Here is a 24,128-nt window from a genome sequence, read left to right as displayed (position 1 = left end):
AGCAAACATTTACTTGCAACAGAAAAAAAAACAATTGCACACAGAAGCATCCTGTTTTAACGGTGTGTGTGTGTGTGTGTGTGTGTGTGTGTGTGTGAAGCATAAAAAGAAAAAGAAAAAACATCGTGGGTGTTGATTTTTTACACAAATCTTAAATTACTCCTATACTTACAAATGTAGTTAATACCTGGAGTTAGTACTTATTTCCTGTTTTACATGAACAGTGAAACAAAAAACATAACTGTGGTTTCATCTTGTCGCCTCATTCAGTTTACATAATGTTTAGAGGGAAGGACACGCTCATGTTAATTTCTGCTTTACAACATCAGATTATTCAGAACTTCATCTGAACTCTGGACTCGTGCACCTTCCTCCTGGCTGGTGTGCCTCAGAAAGCCATTTAAACTAGTAGTAGATCAGAAGGTTGTAGGTTTAAATCCCCACATCACCAAGCTGAGCGAAACCCTTCACTCTCAAGTACTCAGTAGTAAAAATAATGTAATTATAGTTTGCTATAGATAATGGCGTCTGTCAAATATGGTTTGGCTTCTGCAACTGATCCAGAATGCAGTCGGACGACTCATTTACAAGCTTCATAAGTTCTTCCACACCACTACAAAGGAATCCTGAAGGTTCCACGTGCATGAGGTTTAAAACAAAGCCAAATTCAGACCTTTCAACCTCTGAGCTCTTACTGTTACCCCCCCCCCCAAAAAAAAAAAAACCCTCACCTGCTCCCACCATCTCTTTCGTTACAAGGACTTCAATACTTTTCTCTGTAATGGCACCAAGGTAGTGGAATAAACTCCTGCTTGAAATCTGAACCTGAAGTCTTCCATATATTTTTTGCCCACACCCACAAATAGCTGGAAACCTCAACAGGAAATCCTGATGTGTCTGTTTGCAAGCGTGATGAATCTTGCCTACAGAGACCTTATCATTTGTTTAATAACTAATCAATCTTGTGGTATTCCTGCTGACTAATAATCACCGTGAACAAGTTGATCAACAACTTTTGCTATTACTGGAAGACCACAATAAGTCTGTGATTGGCGAATCGATCAGAAGCCTCCGTTTCACTTAAAAGAACCGAAATTCCTTTAATTTGTAGAAATATATGATCTGTAATTATGAATAAATGTCTGAATAAAGAGTTGACAGCAGGTCTGTGTTTCATACGGCTGAGGTTTGGGATAATCCAAGGCTTACACATATCCACTTATGAGAAACTGGGATTAGCATGCTAATCAGCAGAGCGTTCGAAAAGCTGACAATCTCACTTTCATTAGCTTCGTCTCAATCTCGGATTTTAAAGCTCCAACCTTCTTGAGTCAGCAAGGCCAAGTTTAGTCGAGGACTTTTTAAAGAATAATGTACACCCAGTACGCATGAAGATATTTCAAGATATCTATCCAATGGAAGAGCAAGTGAAAGCTCTTCTCAAGCGGTGAGAAATGAATTATATAACCATGTGCTTGTTTTGGTGTTTTTCTCCCTTCTGCTCAGATCCTACAGAACTAAAAATGAAAGAAGGAAAACGCTGTAGGTGACAAAAAAACAAACTAAAATGAGTCAGTAAGTCATTCAGGCGATTATGAACCAGGAGCAATGAACAGATTCTCCAAAAAATACTCAGCCGATTAGGGTTCATGATGGCGGAGAGCTCTGTTCAATCACACAAGCTTAACTGGGTTAAGATCCCATAACAAGCGCTATCTCTACATTCATCAGACTAAATCTGAAAACGCCATTTGTTTAAAAACGCTCCACATCCACATTTTTGTTTTGCACAGAAAAGACAGAGAACGTCACGTCCCAATACACAAGCGAATAAACCGTGCAGGAGAGAAACATGAGACGCTTCGACCCGAGAGTCATTTCAGCCTGGTGTTTATTTACTTTCCACCACCATGCTTCAAGGACAGCGATAAAAGATGCAGTTCACACTAACGTGAAAATGCAAAAGCAAAAAAAACCACAAATGCATCCACTTTGTATCACGTTTTCAGAAAGCTACGTTTCCGTGGACTAAAAAACGTGTGGACGGAAGGCCACTAGGAGAGAAATTTACGTTTTTAAATTAAGATTTAACGTGAACATGACCTACAAAAGCCAGAGTGTAGATGATTCATGAGGGGGTGGAGTCATCCTAAAAGAGGCCACACCCATCAGGAAACAAACATTTGATTACTTAAACTACTAAAATAAAAAAAAACCCGAACGATTTTGCATGTGAATTTCAATAAGATCTGATTAATCAGAAAAAGTAGATCTAGGATTACAGAGAAAACCTTGGATACACAAAAGTTATACAAAAGTGATCAATATATTCTCAGTAGTTTCCAACCATTAGCATGCTTTGCATTTCTCCATTGCTGCTAGCATAAAGCATTCAAATTGTGCGATTTTTACCTTTGACACGTCATGTGTACGTCAGCTGTTCTGAGGCACTCAAGAAGAATCATTACACAATTGTGTCAATTTTAGAGCTACTTTGGGGGACGAGTTTATCAATGGGAATAAAAATAAAAATAAAAAAAAAGCTCAAATTAAGAATCAGGAACTTTGCTGCTTTACTGAACCATGAAAACAGTCTGAGAATCATTTTCTGCTTGTTGAATGACAGGAAGTTTGTGGTGAACACCACTGATCCAATCACTGGGTCTGAAACGAGGAACTGGATGAAAAAGCATGACAGAAGGCACAAAGAACAAACCAGTGGAGGAACCATTTATTGTAGTTACAATTGGAACAATTAAAGATTCATACAAAATTACAGTGACATTTTTATTATTTAAAATCACTAATGAAAAAGGGAACGGGTCGATTCCTGATCAGCCTCAATCGCAAAAAACCATTTCCTGGGCATCATAGGAACCGACTGAACGCCTCGCGAGAGACTTCAAAAAGAGCTTCAGTTTATAGATCCTTAAAAAAAGAAAAAGAAATAAGGTCCTCCACCAAGAATAATTTAATCTCCAGTAGGTTCACAGCATGGCATCATTTCCATTTCGACTCAAGGATTTAGAAAGTGAGGCTCTTCAGGCGTGGCTCCATCCTTCATTTGTCGACGCCGGCGGTTCACCAGCGGAGATCATGGAGCAGAAACGCGAGCAGGCCAGCAGGCAGGACCAGGCTGAAGATGCTGTGCAGCACCATGAAGCCTCCATTTTTTGGGGTAGTGCTGTTTGCAGATGTGTTTGCAGTTGTGTTTTGAGAATCGACCTGTGCATCAGAGGGGACAAAGAGGTCAGATTGAGAACATTAGAAATTCAGCAGCTCAACTAATTAAGATGAGATCATGATCTTCTAGCAGTCTTCAATCACCAAATAACAGATTTAACACCTGTTTGAACACAAACACCTCAGACAGGACATTACACCCAGTCACATGTACAACCCTGATCTAGGGTTTAGTCAGAACTAAAAAACACCACAAACCAGTGCAGAAAAACAAAACAAGTCTGGTGAAGGAGCAACAAACTAAACACCAGAGTCAACTAGAATCAATCCGAATTAAGGAAATAACACCGGCAGGTTTACTAAAGCATGAGCAGAAACACCCATTCACCCAAACCCCCACAAACATCTTCCTAAAATTCAGTCTAATTAATTACTACAATTTTGAAGTAACAAGTAATTAAGACTAATTAACAAATTGCGTTCATTAAAAAGCCGTTAATTTGTTTGAATGAATGAAACGCGACTGGAAAACGGTGATGCGCAGATTAAATGAGATTAAACCAGATTTCAGATGGATGGATAGAGGGATGGATGGATGGATAGAGGGATGGATGGATAAAGAGATGGATGGATGGATGGATGGATGGATGGATGAGGATGATAAAATCAAGCCCGTGCGAAAGTGCGCACCAATGAGTCTCTCTAGCGCGGCAGAATTAAATAAAACTACAATAAGAAAAATAAAAACCCTAAACGTACGTGTGTGTGTGTGTGTGTGTGTGTGTGTGTGTGTTACACACCTGCGTTGCGAATTGCACAATCAGCACCAGCACTAAACACGCCATTAGAACTTTATTCATGGTGAAGGTTCCTCGGTTCTTCTCTGTCACACGCGCACCTGAAGATCTACTCTGAGCTTATTGCACATGAGTGCGAGCCCAAAAGGGTTTTATAAAGCAAGCGCCCGATGACGTCATGTGGACGCCCCCCCCCTATTCTCTCTCTCTCTCTCTCTCTCTCTCTCTCTCTCTCTCTTTTCTCATTGGCTTTAATTGGGTTTAAACGAAGCGGTTCAGGGGAATTTACATGAATATAATTAATTAATTAATGATGATTAACATAAATACATAATAATGTAACTAAAATATCAATTATAACAATAACCTAATAAATAGATGTAGGAATGTTTTATTATTTCTTTTTTGTAAATATAAAAACTGCCCCTGTACGCAGTGAAGGTGCGCCACATGCAGGCCCGAGGCGTGGGAACAGCGCCACCTTGTGGGTTTTTTGGAATGGGGTGGGAACAAACTCAGCAAAACTGCTTGATTGTACACAGTATGCTTTATTAATAATGTATTTACTGAGTTTGGTCTCAATTTTTCTCAGTTGCTTTGTTGATTTATTCAATGATGCACAAAAGAATTCACACTTTGATCAAAACATGAGAAATGTTCTTATGATGAGCACAAATGAGTAAATGATGTGGAAGAACACGTAGTTTTGAGAATTTTATCTCTGGTCAAAGAGACTGAGAAGAAACAGTAAAACGCGGTTATTTTTTACAGTTTTTTACTGTAAAATTTGTTGTAAAATGTAGTTCTGTTATAGTTTTTTAATTCTTTTGTACATCATTGAATGGATTGTGTACGAGTGTCTGCTGTTTCCTACAGTATCAGTTGTTTATGTTCATGATGATTCAAATATATTCTACTGGTTTCACCTGAACAGTTTTAACCCCAAAAACATCTCAGCATCAGTTCATTGTGTACGTCATTAAATATAAAATGATTAAATCAGTCGTCAGAATCTTTCATCTAAACTTTCTACTAAACGTTTATTGTGTAAATGTGTTGAATTGATGAATTGTGCAGATGAATGTTGAAGGTCACTGATGAAGGCGAGTGAACGACATCAGATCAACCGATAATCAACCAGTTCTCTAAAACAGGTCAAAGGTGAATCTCGTGATCCTTCAGTTAGTGACAGACGCCAAAATACACAATTACACTTTACAACCAGGAAACAAACAAACACTAATACAGTAAAAGTGTGAATTCTGTCTGTTCTTTTACAATCAACATCAATCAAATATCCACTCAAATAAATACATTTGTGCTGCTGAAACTCAAAGATGAGAAACAGAAGAAATTCAGACTCATGCAGTTTTAATCATCATCCAAACCATAGTTTATATCAGGAAACACTGAAACTGTGCAGCATCATACTGATCACATGAATAAACACTGTGATGATCCTGTTTGTAAACAATAATAAAAGAACTCATCATTCTGATCATAATGAGATGATCATTGACACATTTTTTGAGAGATGAACTGAGGATTTTGAGAAAAGTTAAGTTTTTTGAAAGAAATCCAGTGTTTTGTTTGTACACATTGTTTAGAGAAATGGTCTTCCTGATCCGAGAAATAAAACAAAGCAACTGAGAAAAACTGTAAACAAAAACTCCACAGACGCGATTTTGTAACGCCCAAACCCACGCGTGTCCCTTCTCAGCATCCGTGAGTGTGCGTCTTTTCAAAGCTTCCGGGTGGAAACAGCTGCTGACAGGCGACACGGTGTGCAGGTCACGTTGAACGCTAATGTAACTGTATTAATTGATAAGTGAATTAAAGGGTAAAAAGAAGAGTTTTTACTTCCACACATGTTTCTGTGCCGTGTTTCCGCTTTAGCAGGGCGGAGGTGGGGGCAGGCGGTGGGGTTGGGGCAGGGTCTTGGTGCGCGGAGAGTCGCCGTGTTCCGGGCCGCTCTCTCCTTTAGTTCCGCCGGGGACGCAGCGGCCGCCCCCGGGTCCGGAGCTCAGACACCCGCGGAGTACCGACACACCGTCCTGCTCCCCCGCACACACTTCCCCATGAAGCTCAGCGGGCAGAAACTTCTGGATGTCGAGCTACAGATACAGCGGGTACACACACACACACACACACACACACACACACACACACACACACACACCTGCAAAATAATAATTATAACGATTTTTTCCACAATAGTGTACCGCGTAATTGTTATCACGATATCGACATTATACCGGTATACCGACCAGCCTTTATATTACCAGTGATGAATGAACACAAACCATAGAACCAGATGTTCCTCCAGTAACAGTAAAAGTGTCCCTTTAAACTTTCACTTCAGTAAAAGTACAAAGGTTTTTGTCTTAAATTTAAATAAATTATGTAAATGAGTTCACGTGTGTGGTGGTGAGTTCGAGTCTGGAGTTTCTTCATCATTTATTCCTCTCTAAATGTTCTGCTTGATGTTGAACTGATGCTGAACTGTATGTTGGTGAGCAGTAGATACACCAAGCGCCGATCAGAACACGTGTAAAACAGAGCGTGCGCTCGATCCTGATTGGTGACTCGCTGCGTGTTTACGTTTTTATCTTCATTAAATAAAAAGGAAGTTCTAGAATCGTGTACAGTTTTAGATCTATGAGATGATGATCAGGAGGTTGTGAGTTTGTGTCGTGAAGCTCTGGAGGTCGATCTGTTTGAGAAGATGAGATAAAGTGAGGTGAGGCACTAAAGCGCCGCCGCATCGCTCTCTTTAAACTCGCCACACCGAATCTCTCTGAACCCCCAAACTAAAATAAACACGTCACGATATGTTCTTAACGCACTGTTGTACGTGCAGGACTGCGGGTTTGAGCAGCTCTACACGTGGCAAAGAGAGAGAAAATCCAAGAAGGAGTTCTGTCTCCACGACGGGCCGCCCTATGCCAACGGAGACGCCCATGTCGGCCACGCCCTCAACAAGGTAACCACAGGCCTCCTCACCTCACCTACATCAGCACCCGACTTACTAACACCCTCCACAAAATCTAGTGGAACATCTTCTCAGAGGAGCGCAACTTATTAAAGCAGCGCGTGGAGATAAATCCAGACTGCAGTGTCTAAAAAGAAGCACGTAGCAATCTAATGCTCGTGTAGATAAACGTGTCAGATGTTTCTTGTTTTTCTCTCTGCAGATCCTGAAGGATGTTCACAATCGCTTTGAGATGCTGCGAGGAAGGAAGGTGAGCTACGTCCCCGGCTGGGATTGCCACGGTCTTCCCATCGAGCTCAAAGCCCTGGGAGAACTCGACACCAAAGACCTGAGTCCTCTACAGATCCGACAGAAAGGTCAGGAGGAGTTGTTGAAGCTCCTGGTGTGAAGATGTTACAGGATTAGAGTCTAATACTCGTTCCACTTCCTGTATTGTCTCTGATTGACTCGTCTTTGTGGTGCAGCTCGGGAGTACGCGGAATCCGCCATCGCGAGGCAGCGTGCAGCGTTCCAGCGCTGGGGCATCATGGCCGACTGGGAGAACAGTTACTACACGTTTAACGGAACATACGAGGCGGCGCAGCTCCGCGTCTTCCAGGAGATGCACAGCAAGGTGAAGCCTCGTTTTCTCCTGAATCTTGAGCAGATGGGATTAAGGGCCTCGCTCAGGGGCCCAGGAGTAGCAGCTTGTTATGGCTGGAATTTAAACTTAACCTTTCATTCATTTATTCGTTCATTTATATCCCCCGGGTCCAAGCATGAGTAAAGCTGAATGAGTGAATGAATGAATGGAAGAAGGGATGAATGAGTGAATGAATGAATGGAAGAAGGGATGAATGAGTGAATGAATGAATATGAGCACTGATTGTAGGCTCTGTGATGTTTCAGGGTTTGATTTATCAGGATTATAAACCCGTCTTCTGGTCTCCATCATCCAGGTGAGAAAAATCTGATACAATTTAATGTATTATAAGAGCGGAATGGGTGTGTAACGTGTTTTCTCTCCGCTGTGTGTGTGTGTGTGTGTGTGTGTGTGTGTGTGTGTGTGTGTGTGTGTGTGTAGGACAGCGTTAGCAGAAGCAGAGCTGGAGTATAACCCCGAGCACGTGAGCACTGCAGTGTACGCTACGTTCCCTCTCAACACACTCCCACCTAAACTAACCACAATGATGGGTATGTTACCTTCCTTATTCTGTCTCTCACACACACACACACACACACACACACACACACACACACACACACACACACACGTAAAGCACCGATAGTGTGTGTTTCTGTTTTGCAGGGGAGTTGCAGGGTAAAGTGTGTGTGCTGGTGTGGACAACGCAACCATGGACTATTCCAGCCAACCAGGCAGTGTGTTTCATGCCCAAAGCACAGTGAGTTTTATACACACACACACACACACACACACACACACACACACACGTCACCTGACATACCACTATACCGTACATACATTAGCGTCATTCTGACATTCTTTCGTGTGTGTGTGTGTGTGTGTGTGTGTGTGTGTGTGTGTGTTTTCACTCTTTAGGTACTCTTTAGTGAAGAGAGGTGATGATGAACAGCTCCTCCTGGTGGCGACTGAGCGCATTGCAAACCTCAGCAGTATACTCGGCACTGAACTACAAAACCTGGCTACATTCACGGGTACATATAATAAACCCCTACCCCCTACACCTGTACACCTCTACCCCCTACACCTGTACACCTCTACCCCTACACCTTTACACCTCTACCCCTACACCTTTACACCTCTACCCCTACACCTTTACACCCCTACACCTATACACCTTTACACCTCTACCCTGTACACCTCTACCCTCTACACCTGTACACCTCTACCCCTACACCTTTACACCCCTACACCTGTACACCTTTACACCCCTACACCTGTACACCTCTACCCTGTACACCTCTACCCCTACACCTTTACACCCCTACACCTGTACACCTTTACACCCCTACACCTGTACACCTCTACCCTCTACACCTGTACACCTCTACCCCTACACCTTTACACCCCTACACCTGTACACCTCTACCCTGTACACCTCTACCCCTACACCTTTACACCCCTACACCTGTACACCTTTACACCTCTACCCCTATACCTGTACACCTCTACCCCTACACCTTTACACCTCTACCCCTACACCTTTACACCCCTACACCTATACACCTTTACACCCCTACACCTGTACACCTCTACCCTCTACACCTGTACACCTCTACCCCTACACCTTTACACCCCTACACCTGTACACCTTTACACCCCTACACCTGTACACCTCTACCCTGTACACCTGTACACCTCTACCCCTACACCTTTACACCCCTACACCTGTACACCTTTACACCCCTACACCTTTACACCCCTACACCTGTACACCTATACCCCTACACCTTTACACCCCTACACCTGTACACCTCTACCCCTGCACCTGTACACCCCTACACCTGTACACCTCTATCCCCATTCACCTTTACACCTCTACCCCTACACCTGTACACCTCTATCCCCTACACCTGTACACCCCTACACCTGTACACCTCTATCCCCTGCACCTGTACACCCCTACACCTGTACACCTCTATCCCCTTCACCTGTACACCTCTACCCCTACACCTTTACACCTCCATCCCCTACACCTTTACACCCCTACCCCTACACCTGTACACCTCTATCCCCTGCACCTGTACACCCCTACACCTGTACACCTCTATCCCCTTCACCTGTACACCTCTACCCCTACACCTTTACACCCCTACCCCTACACCTGTACACCTCTACCCCTGCACCTGTACACCCCTACACCTGTACACCTCTATCCCCTACACCTGTACCTCTATCCCCTGCACCTGTACACCTCTATCCCCTGCACCTGTACACCTCCATCCCCTACACCTTTACACCTCTACCCCTGCACCTGTACACCTCTACCTCCTACACCCTGTTTTTCTTCCTCTTCATCTTCTGTCTGTCTCAGTTTTCTGTCTTTCTCACGATGCTCTGTCTTCATTTTTATATTTTTAATATAAATATATTGCTTATGTGGTGTCTTCCTTTGTATTCTCACACTTTTCCTTATCTAACTCTCTCATCACCATCATCTGTAACTCTCTTTCTCTCTCTTCTCCAGGCTCTGATCTGGACGGTGGAATTTGCCGGCATCCCACAATTCCTGAAAAGGAAGTTCCCCTGTTGCCGGCTAATCACGTGACTATGGCTAAAGGAACCGGATTGGTCCATACGGCTCCTGCTCACGGCATGGAGGACTACAGCGTGGCCTCTCACTTCAGCCTGCCCGTGGTGCGTCAATCAACCAAACATCCAATCAGATCCTCTCAGGTGTCATTTGCCAGGAAATAAAGGTGTGCGTGTTTTGTGTGTGTGTGTGTGTGTGTGTGTGTGTGTGTGTGTGTGTGTAGGAGTGTATAGTGGATGAAGAGGGCAGGTTCACAGAGGCAGCCGGTGCTGATCTGCAGGGTCTGAGTGTCCTGGAGGACGGAACATCTACAGGTTCGAAAATTCAGAAACGAAAAAAGAAAAACCCAATCATAACAGATGCAGAGGTGCCAATACTTTTACACCACACTACCTCTGGGTCTTAAATTACATATTTTGCATATGAGCACTCTGAAAGCGCTGTATAATCATAATCCACATTAAATACTTCAGAGTTTTGGATTCTGAGACACGGATTATGAGAACCTTCACCTCCACGTCAACCTTACAGCTGTACAGAAGATACGTAACAAGCGTGCGAACAAACTGTGCTCACGTGACTGCAGGTTTCACACAAAAAAAACATCTCCCGAGTATAAACCGGGTTTTCACTCCCATTCTGTCAGTAATCTATAGTGAAATCTGATTGGCTCTGGCATTTTATGATGTCATAACAGGCGTGTCTATTACAGGTTATGATTACGAGTTTCACGTTTGGAAAAACATTAATATATCAATAATACTTTTACTTCCGGCAGCTAAAACGTGTGTGTGTGTGTGTGTTGCAGTGATCTCGATGCTCCGTACCGCTGGAGCTTTAATTAAAGAGGAGCCGTGTGTACACAGTTACCCGTACGACTGGCGCAGTAAGAAGCCCGTGGTGATCCGAGCTAGCAAGCAGTGGTTCATCAACACGGCCAGCCTGAAGGACACGGCTAAGGTGAGCTAGCATGACCTGGTGAAGGGTCCTGAGAAGTTATTCCACAAATGGAACCAGTGATCTGGTAAAGTTGTAATTCAGTCTGAGGTGAGACTCAGTAAACCTTTAAAGAACTGGGATCTGAAAATCCCACATCGAATCCTGTGTGTTATTGCATCATAAAACAGCAGAGCCGTTTTAAATATGATATACAGTGAGGAAAATAAGTATTTGAACACCCTGCTATTTTGCAAGTTCTCCCACTTAGAAATCATGGAGGGGTCTGAAATTGTCATCGTAGGTGCATGTCCACTGTGAGAGACATAATCTAAAAAAAAAAATCCAGAAATCACAATGTATGATTTTTTTTAACTATTGGCCCACTCCTCCACACAGATCTTCTCTAGATCAGTCAGGTTTCTGGCCTGTCGCTGAGAAACACGAAGTTTGAGCTCCCTCCAAAGATTCTCTATTGGGTTTAGGTCTGGAGACTGGCTAGGCTACGCCAGAACCTTGATATGCTTCTTACAGAGCCACTTCTTGGTTATCCTAGCTGTGTGCTTCGGGTCATTGTCATGTTGGAAGACCCAGCCTCGACCCATCTTCAATGCTCTAACTGAGGGAAGGAGGTTGTTCCCCAAAATCTCACAATACATGGCCCCGGTCATCCTCTCCTTAATACAGTGCAGTCGCCCTGTCCCATGTGCAGAAAAACACCCCCAAAGCATGATGCTACCACCCCCATGCTTCACATTCGGGATGGTGTTCTTGTGATGGTACTCATCATTCTTCTTCCTCCAAACACGTTTAGTAGAATTATGACCCAAAAGTTCAATTTTGGTATCATCTGACCACATGACTTTCTCCCATGACTCCTCTGGATCATCCAAATGGTCATTGGCAAACTTAAGATGTGTCTGGACATGTGCTGGTTTAAGCAGGGGAACCTTCCATGCCATGCATGATTTCAAACCATGACGTCTTAGTGTATTACCAACAGTAACCTTGGAAACGGTGGTCCCAGCTCTTTTCAGGTCATTGACCAGCTCCTCCCGTGTAGTTCTGGGCTGATTTCTCACCTTTCTTAAGATCATTGAGACCCCACGAGGTGAGATCTTGAATGGAGCCCCAGTCCGAGGGAGATTGACAGTCATGTTTAGCTTCTTCCATTTTCTAATGATTGATCAAACAGTGGACCTTTTTTCACCAAGGTGCTTGGCAATTTCCCCGTAGCCCTTTCTAGCCTTGTGGAAGTGTACAATTTTGTCTCTAGTGTCTTTGGACAGCTCTTTGGTCTTGGCCATGTTAGTAGTTGGATTCTTACTGATTGTATGGGGTGGACAGGTGTCTTTATGCAGCTAACGACCTCAAACAGGTGCATCTAATTTAAGACAATAAATGTAGTGGAGGTGGACATGCACCTACAGTTTCAGACCCCTCCATGATTTCTAAGTGGGAGACCTTGCAAAATAGCAGGGTGTTCAAATACATATTTTCCTCACTGTATTTTCAGTTTCGGTATGCAAATTCAGGTCACACACAATTGGCTTATCAGCGCTCCTCATTTGCATATCCACACTAACAACAAATATTCTCCATGTTCTCTGATGAGCTCCTTAAAAACACCAGGCAGTTTGTGGACACCTGATTATATAAGATTATGTGCAAGTTTCTGGGTAACGATTTCGACCCCAACGTCATCATTAACGGAGGAACAGTGAACTACTCGTTTATTTATGTCTTTTTTTTTTTTACCTCGTCCATACGTCTATTTATCATTCACTTAATCCATACATTCATTTATCCTTTGGTTTATCCATCCATTGTTCAGAGTTTGCTACCATCCATCCATCCATCCATCCATCCATCCATCTTTCACTATATTCATCTTTTCATCCATTCCCCCATCCATAGTTCATTTGATCCATCCATCTTCCCCTCCTTCCTTTAGTCAATGGGTTTATGCACCAACCATTCCAGTTTTTTTATCCTCCTCTCCCCATTCTTTAGTCCACCCATCCCTCTGTCTTTCACTCCATGCATCCATCTGTCTTTCACTCCATCCATCTTTGTCTTTGAAACATCATATTCCACATTCAGTCCCATGTGCTGTTATTATGAGCTCCACTCTTCTGGGAAGATGTTCCACTAGGGTTTGTGGAGATTCCTTCAGCTATAATGGTGTTAGTGAAGTCAGGTAGTGATGTAGGTGAGAAGGTTCCTGGGGTGTTTAATTGGATCTGTATAGCAGGAGATCTTCCACTCTAAAACATGGAGAGCAGATCTTCTTGGAGCTGGCTTTGTGCGCATGCTGGAACAGGTTTTGGAATTCAAGTTCAAGTGAAGGGAAAATACACAATTATGAACCTCCAACGTTGTGGTAAATGGAGAAGAACCACATACGGCTGGAAGAGTCAGGTGTCCTAATTCTTATATATATATATATATATATATATATATACAGTGTATATATATATATACAGTGTATATATATATATATATATATATATATATATATATATATATATATATATATATATATATATATATATATATATATATATATGACTTTTGATTGACTTGTGCTGTGATCTGGATCTTCATGCCTGTACTGTAGGAGGTGCTGCAGAAGGTGCGTGTGATGCCAGAGTCGGCCCGGGCGAGTCTCCTGGCGATGCTGGACAGAAGGACGTACTGGTGTATATCACGTCAGAGGAGCTGGGGAGTTCCCATCCCTGTGTTCTACCACAAACACACTGGGGAACCTCTCATCAACAAGTACGTACACATACACACACACACACGTACACACACACACACACACACACACACACACACACACATTTATTCAGCAACACAGACACGTACCACGGCCACTCATCTTTTTTTTGATTGACAGGTACACCGTGTCTCACATCGCCAGTGTGTTTGCAGAGAAAGGAAGTGACAGCTGGTGGGTGGAGCCACTGGAAACACTACTTCCTCCTGACGTACTGAAGAAGGTAAAAGATGAAAAGGCTCATGTCCTGCTGTAGTAGTAAATAATCAACATCAAGGTGATGTGTGTGTGTGTGTGTGTGTGTGTGTGTGTGTGTGTTAGAGTAAAGCCGGAGCTGTGACGGATTACGTGCGGGGTGAGGACGTGTTGGACATCTGGTTTGACAGTGGGACGTCCTGGGCTGCTGTGCTACAGGGTGTGTCTCCATTCTTTCGTGTGTATCTGTGTGTGTGTGTGTTAAACCAGATGTGCAGCAGTTTAATCTCCATGTGTGTGTCCTCAGCGGGTGAGAAAGATGCTGACACAGGAAAAAGGGGCTGGTTAAAAGTACAAGGTGGACAAATAAACAAACCGATAACAACACAATCTTTCTGTCAACTAACACACACACACACACACACACACACACACACACCGTGTGTCTTCCCCAATAACAGCATTGACTGGAAATCTCCCTGATCCCTGCATGTAGTTTAGAGAGAAACTCACCCTGATCTGCACAGCAAACTCACTTACTGCACCTTTAATATTGTTTACTCACAACTCTGTTGTCTGTGGCGCCTCCGTGACACGCCTCCGTGACACGCCTCCGTGACACGCCTCATGGCATTGTGACGTAGATAATCACATGATTGGACGGTATTTTACATTTTTGGAATCCTGAGTTGTGGTGTGTTGCAGACGCAGACCCGAGGGCAGACGTGTACATCGAGGGGAAGGATCAGATCGGAGGCTGGTTCCAGTCGTCTCTGCTGACCAGCGTGGCTGTGCGCAACAAAGCACCTTACAGGTGTGTGTGTGTGTGTGTGTGTGTGTGTGTGTGTGTTACAGATATTATATGTAAAATATAGATAATACAATTTATATAGTATGACGTGTGTGTGTGTGTGTGTGTGTGTGTGTGTGTGTGTGTGTTAGGGCGTTAGTGGTCCATGGATTTGTGCTCAGTGAGAAAGGAGAGAAAATGTCCAAGTCTCTGGGTAACGTTGTCGACCCCAACGTCGTCATTAACGGAGGAACGGTGAGGCACTCGTTTATTTATCTGTCTGTTTATCCTTTACTTCATTCATTCATTTATCCTTTTGGGATAAATAGATTTATCCATCCATTGTTCAGAGTTTGCTGCAATCTACCCATCCTTTCATCCATCCCTATTTCACTCCATCTATATTTCTATCCATCCACCCATCAGTCACTGGGCTTATGCATGAATCATTCCATCTTTGCTCATCTTCTTTCCATCCATCCATCCATCCATCCATATTTAACACACACTTCCACTTCTCCCTTCTATCCATTCATTCATTTTTTGTCTATTAATCCGTTTATTCATTCACACCATACCTCCATCAGTCTATTCAACCATCAATCCCTTTCTCTTTACCAGGATCTGGCAGTTTCTCCTCCGTACGGTGCAGATGTTTTGAGGTGGTGGGTCGCAGAGTCTAACGTTTTCTCTGAGGTCCAGATTGGACCCAAAGCACTGAACACAGCCAGAGAGAACATCAACAAGGTCACACACACACACACACACACACAGAACAGCACTATTATAGTTTTAGGATATAAACACTTGTAATGACCTCATTAGCGCGCTCTCTCTCTCTCTCTCTCTCTCTCGGGTTCTCCACACTGCAGCTGAGGAACACTCTGAGGTTCTTGCTGGGGAACCTAAATGGTTTTGACCCTCGCATTCATGCTGTAGACTCCAAAGACATGCACTACATCGACCAGTACCTACTGCACCTGCTGCGAGACTTCAGCATTAAGGTGTGTTAATGATTAATCAGGCGTGTTCACATCACTCACACAACCTTTTACAAGTGTTTAATGTGTGTGTGTGTGTGTAAGGTAACTGATGCCTACAGTGAGTTTGACTGCGGCCGAGTGATTCGTCTCCTGCAGGCCTTCATCACCCGAGACCTGAGCAGCTTCTACTTCAGCATCATCAAAGACAGGTGAGCAATGCTGGATCCTGATTGGTCAGAACGGGTCCAATCAATTTCCAGAACAGCCTTCAGGTTGCGCTCTCACGTTAAATGTAACTCTAAATGGATAAAAAGTGTTGCATGGTCTTTGTAACCCCCTGTCTGTCTCTCAGGCTGTACTGTGATGGGGAGAACTCTCTGGGCAGGAGGTCATGTCAGACTGTGCTGGAGGAGATTTTGGATGGCGTGACTCGCTCCATCGCTCCGATCCTCCCTCACCTGGCCGAGGAGGTGTACCAGCACGCGCCGGGGCACGATGGTACACACTTTTTATCCATTTATAGTTATGTGTAATCTCTGTGTAATTTTCCTGAAGCCGCTCTGACACTGGAGACTCCTTCCATAAATCTCATGAAACTATGGATGAGGTGTTACCATAGAAACCGTAAGCTTTGAAGCGGTGTTACCTGCTTGTCTCTGTTTGGTTGTGCAGAAGGAGAGAGTGTGTTCCGGAGTGGATGGATTAAGAGCAGCTCTGTGTGGAGGAAACCCGGGTTGGAGGAAGCCGTAGAGGGGGCGTGCGCCATCAGAGACTCCTTCCTGTCTTCCATCCCAGGATGCAACGCGGCAGAGTATGACCTGACCATCGCCATTGAACCCGGGCTCTTCTTCGAGCTCGTGGAGGTGAACTTTAAAACTCGAGATTGACTTCCTGTCTTAAGCACCTGCACTTCCTGTAGTCACGCCTGCGTGCTTTTTCAGTCCCTGCAGGAGGAACCGACCTCTACATGTTCTCAGCTGACGGAGCTGATGATGGCGTCACGTATCACCCTGACAGGCGTGCTGCCCCGAGACCTTCCCCACAACGCAGTCATCAGTAAGGGGAGCTTCCTCATCAATCTGGAAGGTAACGATGCTACGCTAATCCTCGCTAATCTGCGTTCCTAGCGTCTTTGTTGTTGACACTGTTTGTCTTGCAGGTGGCGAGATCCGTGAAGAAAGTGCGTACTCTGTAGCTGCCGTTCCCATCTCTCTGTCCCGCTGCCCCCGGTGTCGACGCTACACCTCGGACACGCCCGACTGCCTGTGCCCGCGGTGCCAGACGGTCATCGCCCAATAAACCTCCTGCCTCTGCCCAGACACAGAATGCACCTTCGATTCCTGCTGCTTGAAGGCGTTACGATGAGGCAGGCTTTCAGAGAATATGTGCAACAAATGCGTCAAAGAAGCATCTTGTTATATTAGTGCCCTCTAGGGGAGAGGAATGAAACTGCACTTGAAATAAATGAAAAAATTGATCACGCCCACTCCAGGCTAAAGCAAGATATTTCAGTTGGTTTAAAGGTATCGTTCTGATTCGTTGTGGCTATTGCGAGTGGGCGGAGCTTAATGTCAGATTCGGAGCTATCCTCAAAAACTTCGCACTAAACTGGTATTTATTTCCCTGAAGCATCACTTTCACGTGTTTGTTCGTACGTGTGTGTATGAGGGGAGGATTTAAGAGACTGTAGTATAGAATGAAATATGTTCCAATGTTTTATTTTTATTTACATTTATATGTAAATCTGTGTGTTTGTGGGGAGAGAAAGTGACATGAGTGCACCTGTAAATGAAGAACTGCTTTCTACTGCTTTTCCTTGTGTACAAATAAAATAAAAGAACAATAATTAAGAAAAATAATTCTCCTGTTAGCCACGCCCATGCTGTATTATATTTTAATCTGCATCCATAAAACAGCCCGTTATCCACTCAAAGAAGCTAACGCCCTGTGAGTAGGGCTACAGGAAGGATGCCTCCTTTTATATTAACAACGGCGACGCAAAACACAGCACACACTTCCGTGTTGAATCTTTTATATAGCGCTTTTAGTGTATTTGGGTTTGTACGATAAGAAACAGCAGCTCGTTCGTAGTGAAGTGTTTGAACGTAGAGCGGCTGTTCTGCATAATATACCTCCGTCTCTGGGGGCGGGAAAATACCAGATCTGTCATAGACACATAAATTACATTTACAATACAAACTCCAGGAAGAAAAAGAAGAGCGAAGGGCAGAGATGTTACTGTAGAGATCGAACGGCACCTGATTGAGTAAAACCTGATTTATTACAGCTAAGGATGAACTAATACACGTGACTGTTTCTGCAGGAGAATAGTGAGCGACGTTAACGACCCCTGACCCCGTGTGGCGTGTAAAGCCGGGGACATGCTTTTCATCATTAAAATGCATAGAACTGCTAACACTGATCATCTAACATTCCCCCTCTGTCACATGTACACCCTTCCTCATTTCCTCCATAAAAGTGTTAAATAGAAACCTCTTTTAATTAGTCGTTCACACACATTTCCCTCCACTGACTTTCACGCTCGATCAGACAGGACGCGTTCATGGGTCGCAGGTTTTGCGACTGCGGCTACGACAGAAACGCAACGACGGCTCGAAACACTTCAATTCCGTCTCGCACTGGTTATTTTCTGTAACATCGAATCGTAAACATCGCTCTGCCGCGGATCCCTCGGTTTATTTACACGGGGTTTACGAGGACCGGGTTACAAAAACGGGTTTAAACGGTTTAGGGGCGGAGTCTCCAGTGTCGGCACGGCGATCAAAGTTTATAATTAGGAAATCACTGGAAACATTGCTGTGGTACGAGACTCATCATCATCATCATCATCATCATCATCATCATCATCATCAGGTTGTATTTTCCTACAAGAGCACAACACAGTATTTGACTGACACACATGTATATATGTATATAAATATATATAAATTAATATATATTATAATACATTTATTACTTTGTTAATTAAATTAGAAATCAATTTATTAATAAATAAATACCTTTATATATGGTGCCAAATGCTCTGTGTGGTGCTATTAGAGGAAAATCATTTAATGAATGATGAATGTCAGTTAATTAATTAATTGTTTAGTCTGTCAATTCATTAATTAAACAATCAGCAAAACAAACGCATCTGTTAATTAACTGCCATTTTAAGCAATTACATAATTAATGAATAAGTAAAGAATCGAATGGTTAATTAATGAGTTAATTAGCATAATTAGCGCGGGTACACAACTGAAAATGCTGACCATGTCCTGACCGACCGGATACGTCTGGAGTAATGTGGAATCTTAATTAGTGCACTTATAAAGTGACAATGGAATTTACATGGAAATATTCTCCAGCACCCCCCTCCTCTCTCTCTCTCTCTCTCTCTCTCTCTCTCTCTCTCTCTCTCTTTCACTCCTCTTCCTGCAGTGTGTCCACCGTCTCCAGCAGATGCAACGCCATGTTGTACTGCCCATGTTTCTCCGGCAGCATCTCGATCACGTGGCTCACCAGGCGGCTGATCTGCTGCAGAGGCACAAAGAGACACCGGAGTTCGCTCGGGTCCTGTAGAAAACACACACACACACACACACACACACACACACACACACACACACACACACACACACATTCAAATCCGTCCATTACCCCACTTATATTTCACACTTTTGCAATTCCACCTGAGAACATCTTCCCAGAAGCCTGAGTGTGAGGGCTGAGATTTTCAGCTGAAGCTCACCATAGCTTTGAGCCAGGTACAGAGGGTGGGGGGGAGACGGGCCAGGAGCTCCATGCTGGCTTTCGTCTGAGTCTGAGCGTGAAACAAAGAGTAGGCCAGACGCTGACCAGTCAAAACCAAGAGCTGAGAAGCCAACACATCTTTATCCTCCACCTCCATCATGACCTGTGAGAGAGAGAGAGAGAGAGAGAGAGAGAGAGAGAGAGAGAGAATAAGCAAAGTTCAAGCCTAAGAGTACCCACATTTTTTTCCCTGAGCACCACAGAATTTGCAGTGACTAGCAGTATTACTGTAGATCTTATGTTAAATGTATTTATTTTGCCTCCTAATGATTAGTTTATTATTTTGTTCTGCACCGTACATGTCAAATTAATCTTTTTGAAAGATATATCGCCTATTAAAAGAGCATTATTACTGTCATAATGACATTTTTTATATTCATTGCTATTGAAATCAAAACATTTACTTGGTGGGTGAATCTAATAAATAATTAAGCTTAATCATCGATATATATATATATATATATATATATATATATATATATATATATATAAAAATAAAGCACTGAATCATGAAAATGTGCTAAAGGAAATATATATGAATATATTCATTAATCAATATCATTATATAATTAATAAATGTAATATAGCATTCTCCATGAAAAAAAACCCCTAAAATTCGCCCCTAGAGGTCACTCTAGTGAATTGCAGTGGACTGGAAGCTGATGAGGATTTCTGCTAATAGATGATAGTTCCTGCAATCAGCTACCGGTGCTTCGACCTCTAATAATAACTAAGAGACATTTCTATTTAAAAACCAACATTTACAACCAAATATAGATTTCTTCTTCTTCTTCATCTTCTTCTTCTTTCAGCTTCTCCCATTAGGGGGCGCCACAGCGGATCATCCGTCTCCATCCCCCCCTGTCCTCTACATCTGCCTCTTTCACACCAACTACCTGCATGTCTTCCCTCACCACATCCATAAACCTCCTCCTTGGTCTTCCTCTTTTCCTCCTTCCTGGTGTCTCCATCCTCAGCATTCTCCTACTGATATACCCCATGTCCCTCCTCTGCACATGTCCAAACCATCTCAATCTCACCTCCCTCACCTTGTCTCCAAAACGTCCTACATGCGCTGTCCCTCTAATAAACTCATTTCTAATCCTGTCCATCGTCGTCACTCCCAACAAACATCTCAACATCTTCAGCTCTGCTACCTCCAGCTCCACCTCCTGTCTTTTACTCAATGCCACTGTCTCTAATCCATACATCATCTCAGGTCTCACCACAGTCCTATAAACTTTCCCTTTCACTCTCACAGATACTCTTCTATCACAAATCACTCCTGCCACTCTTCTCCACCCACTCCACCCTGCTCTCACTCTTTTCTTCACTTCTCTAACACTCTCTCCATTACTCTGCACTGTTGACCCCAGGTACCTGAACTCCTCCACCTTCTCCACCTCTTCTCCCTGCAACCGCACCCCTCCACTGCCCTCCCTCTCATTCACACACATGTACTCTGTCTTACTCCTACTGACTTTCATTCCCTTCTCTCCAGCGTGTACCTCCACCTCTCCAGGATCTTCTCCACCTGCTCCCTACTCTCACCACAAATCACAATATCATCCACAAACAAAATAATCCTATCCACTTCCTGCTTCACCATCTCCACAACATCCAACCTTCTCTCTCATTTTCCTCGTTCATCAGCTGCTCAAAATACTCCCTCCATCTTCTCCTCACACTCTCCTCACTAGTCAACACATTTCCATCTCCATCCTTTATTGCTCTAACTTGCAGCACATCCTTCCCAGCTCGGTTCCTCTGCCTGGACAATCGCTACAAATCCTTTTCTCCTTCCTCAGTGTCCAACTTCTCCTACAGCTCCTCATATGCCTTTTCCTTGTCTTTCACCACATCCCTCTTTACCTGCTGCTGCATCTCCTTGTTCTCCTGCCTACTTTTCTCATCACTCTGTCGATCCCAATTCTGTTTCTCCAACCTCTTTCTCCTTCTGCTCTCCTGCACTTCCTTATTTCCAGATGTTACACCAAGTACCTTTCTAGCTGTCTCCCTCATCACTTCTGCAGAATATTTATTTTTATTTATAATAAATAGATAAAAGCTGCACCACTTTAATAGGAACACCTGGTCTTTTTTTCCAGCCTTCAGCTGTCCAGATGCAGCAAATCTGTGTCAGTGATTCTGCTGTTGTAGCTCCTCCACCTCAAGGTTTGATGTGTTCTTCCTTCTAAAATGCTTTTCTGCTTGTCATGGTTATAAAACGTGATGATATGAGCTGACTACAGTAAACCAGACCAATGTGCTGCTACTACGTGACTGATTGGATGAGAATAACAGTTTACAGGTGTTCCTATAATCAATGTGGAGATTAGATTTAGATTAGATATCTGCTCTACCACTTGCTGTGTTTTCTGGAGGCTGAAATGCTTCTGATGATGTTTGTGTGTGTGTGTGTGTGTGTGTGTGTGTGTGTGTGTGTGTGTGTGTGTGTGTATAAATGTTGACCTCCTCAGCACGCAGGTCCAGACCCTGGTTGTACAGCTCACAGACGAGGTGTCTGCGCAGGATATCAGTTTTGAGCTGAAGCAGTGAGGCCAGCTCCAGACACGTCTCCATCCACGCCACTTCCATCACTTCTGCGTTATCAGACACACCATCCTTCTTCTCTTCCTTTATCTTCTGCTCTTCCTCACCCAGGGCCTTCACCCATGCTGTCAACATACTCAGCAAAAACTACACACACACACACACACACACACACACACACACACACACACATTATAGCCTTTATTCCAAAATGGATTAAATTCATTATTTTATTCAAAATTCTACAAACAAATCCCCATAAATTGAACATTTAAATGTGAAAAATTTCAGATGGACAATCATCTCTGCAGCACTCCACCAATCAGACCTGTATGGTAGAGTGTCCAGACAGAAGCCACTCCTCAGTAAAAGTCACATGACAGCCTGTCTGGAGTTTGCCAGAAGGCACCTGCAGGGCTCTCAGACTATGAGAAACAAAGATTGAACTCTTTGAGCCTGAATGCTAAGCATCATGTCTGAAGGACACCAGGCACTGCTTATCACCTGGCCAATTCCATCCCTATAGTAAAGCATGGTGGTGGCAGCATCATGCTGTGGGGATGTTTTTCAGCAGCAGAAACTGGGAGACTGGTTAGGATCGAGGGAAAGATGAATGCAGCGATGTACAGTGACGTCATTCATAAAAACCTGCTCCAGAGCTCCTCAGACTGGGGTGATGGATCATCTTCCAACAGAACAACGACCCTAAACACTGCTAATATCGGAAAAGAGTGTCTACAGGACGACTCTGTGAATGTCCTCGAGTGGCCCAGCCAGAGTCCAGACTTGAACCTGATTGAACTTCTCTGGAAAGATCTAAAAATGGCTGTGCACCGACGCTCCTCATCCAACCTGATGGAGCTTGAGAGGTTCTGCAGAGTGGAGTGGGAGAACCTGCCCAAAAATAGTTGCCAAGCAACTAGCATCAAAGATTTACAGCTGTGATTACTGATAAAAGAGCTTTAACAAAGTACTTTCACTTTGTCATTATGGGGTTTTGTTTGTAGATTAAAAAAATAGGAATCTATCTATCTATCTATCTATCTATCTATCTATCTATCTATCTATCTATCTATCTATCTATCTATCTATCTGTCTGTCTGTCTGTCTGTCTGTCTGTAATATATATAAATACACACACACACTATATGGACAAAAGTACTGGGACACTTGACCTTTCCTGACATACATTGGTTCTTCTCCAAACTGTTACCACAAAGTTGAAGGCACACAAATGTCAGTATGCACACTACAGAATCTGGTGGAACATCTTCCCAGAAGAGTGGAGGGAATTATAAGAGTGTATTAGTACTAAATGTGGAATGCGATGCTCATAAAGAGCAGACTTATGACCAGGTGTCCGAAAACTTTTGGCAATATAGTGTATTTATGGTTTTATGACACAGGAAATGGAAATGTGGCTTACTTCCTGTCTGATAGCCACCAGACTGGGGTCCATGTCACCGCTGGGCAGCAGCTGGATGGAGGTCAGCTCCCTGAAAAACGCATTCTTCCCCTGGACACACACGCACACACACACACACACACACACACACACACACACACACACACACACACTTCTAACGGACTGTGACAGATATTTTAATAATGCGACTGATGTAATGGGTGTAGAAGGCAACCATACAAGAAATACAAAAAAATATATCAGTTTATTTCGCATTTTAGAAATATTGAAATGTAGTCTAAATAATAATAAATATTTCATATGGTCACTAGGAAACCTTGGTATCGAAGAGGCTGAGGGGTTTAAGGCGCAGTGAGAAGCTCATGGCGGCGTGCAGCAGTGTCGCTAGCAGGCAGTGATGCTGCACCAGTGGGTAATGCACCGCTCTCTGCTGCAGCGCTAACTCCACTATAGATGCTGGACC

General features: G+C 43.5%; 2 protein-coding genes and 1 long non-coding RNA gene across 4 annotated transcripts in view; 1 reads left to right on the top strand and 2 right to left on the bottom strand.

Annotated features, from left to right (window-relative positions):
• Positions 1–2,713: 2,713 nt before the first annotated feature.
• LOC124390170 lies at positions 2,714–4,167 on the bottom strand. The gene is made up of 2 exons (XR_006926695.1): positions 3,984–4,167; positions 2,714–3,225 (listed from the first exon to the last, which is right to left on the bottom strand). It is a non-coding gene; the product is annotated as an uncharacterized LOC124390170 (long non-coding RNA).
• A 1,557-nt stretch (positions 4,168–5,724) lies between these two features.
• Positions 5,725–17,732, top strand: iars2 (isoleucyl-tRNA synthetase 2, mitochondrial). 2 transcript variants are annotated; one of them, XM_046855309.1, is made up of 24 exons: positions 5,725–6,109; positions 6,841–6,963; positions 7,175–7,328; positions 7,437–7,585; positions 7,861–7,910; positions 8,036–8,145; positions 8,261–8,354; positions 8,513–8,628; positions 10,122–10,291; positions 10,411–10,501; positions 10,996–11,147; positions 13,744–13,904; positions 14,026–14,128; positions 14,227–14,320; positions 14,408–14,458; positions 14,806–14,914; positions 15,043–15,145; positions 15,512–15,637; positions 15,763–15,894; positions 15,976–16,082; positions 16,226–16,371; positions 16,546–16,736; positions 16,815–16,959; positions 17,033–17,732. In XM_046855309.1, exons 1-24 carry the CDS (start codon positions 5,849–5,851, stop codon positions 17,170–17,172), a joined length of 3,078 nt encoding a protein of 1,025 aa, XP_046711265.1. In that variant the 5' UTR covers positions 5,725–5,848; the 3' UTR covers positions 17,173–17,732. The 2 variants fall into 2 exon arrangements, with proteins under 2 accessions (XP_046711265.1, XP_046711266.1); XM_046855310.1 differs by lacking the exon at positions 14,408–14,458.
• Positions 17,576–24,128, bottom strand: part of rab3gap2 (RAB3 GTPase activating protein subunit 2 (non-catalytic)) — a 30,742-nt gene continuing 24,189 nt past the window's right edge. Inside the window, 5 exon segments of the mRNA XM_046855308.1 lie at positions 17,576–19,449; positions 19,625–19,789; positions 22,159–22,386; positions 23,666–23,755; positions 23,982–24,128. The exon segment at positions 23,982–24,128 is cut by the window's right edge and continues 69 nt beyond it. Coding sequence (XP_046711264.1) covers positions 19,297–19,449; positions 19,625–19,789; positions 22,159–22,386; positions 23,666–23,755; positions 23,982–24,128 — 783 coding nt within the window. The 3' untranslated portion in view covers positions 17,576–19,296.

This window comes from Silurus meridionalis, chromosome 8 (genome assembly GCF_014805685.1).
Source record: "Silurus meridionalis isolate SWU-2019-XX chromosome 8, ASM1480568v1, whole genome shotgun sequence".
Classification (NCBI taxonomy): domain Eukaryota; kingdom Metazoa; phylum Chordata; class Actinopteri; order Siluriformes; family Siluridae; genus Silurus; species Silurus meridionalis.
Note: the sequence above shows the minus strand (reverse complement) of the source record. Positions and strands in the feature narration are given on the sequence as shown.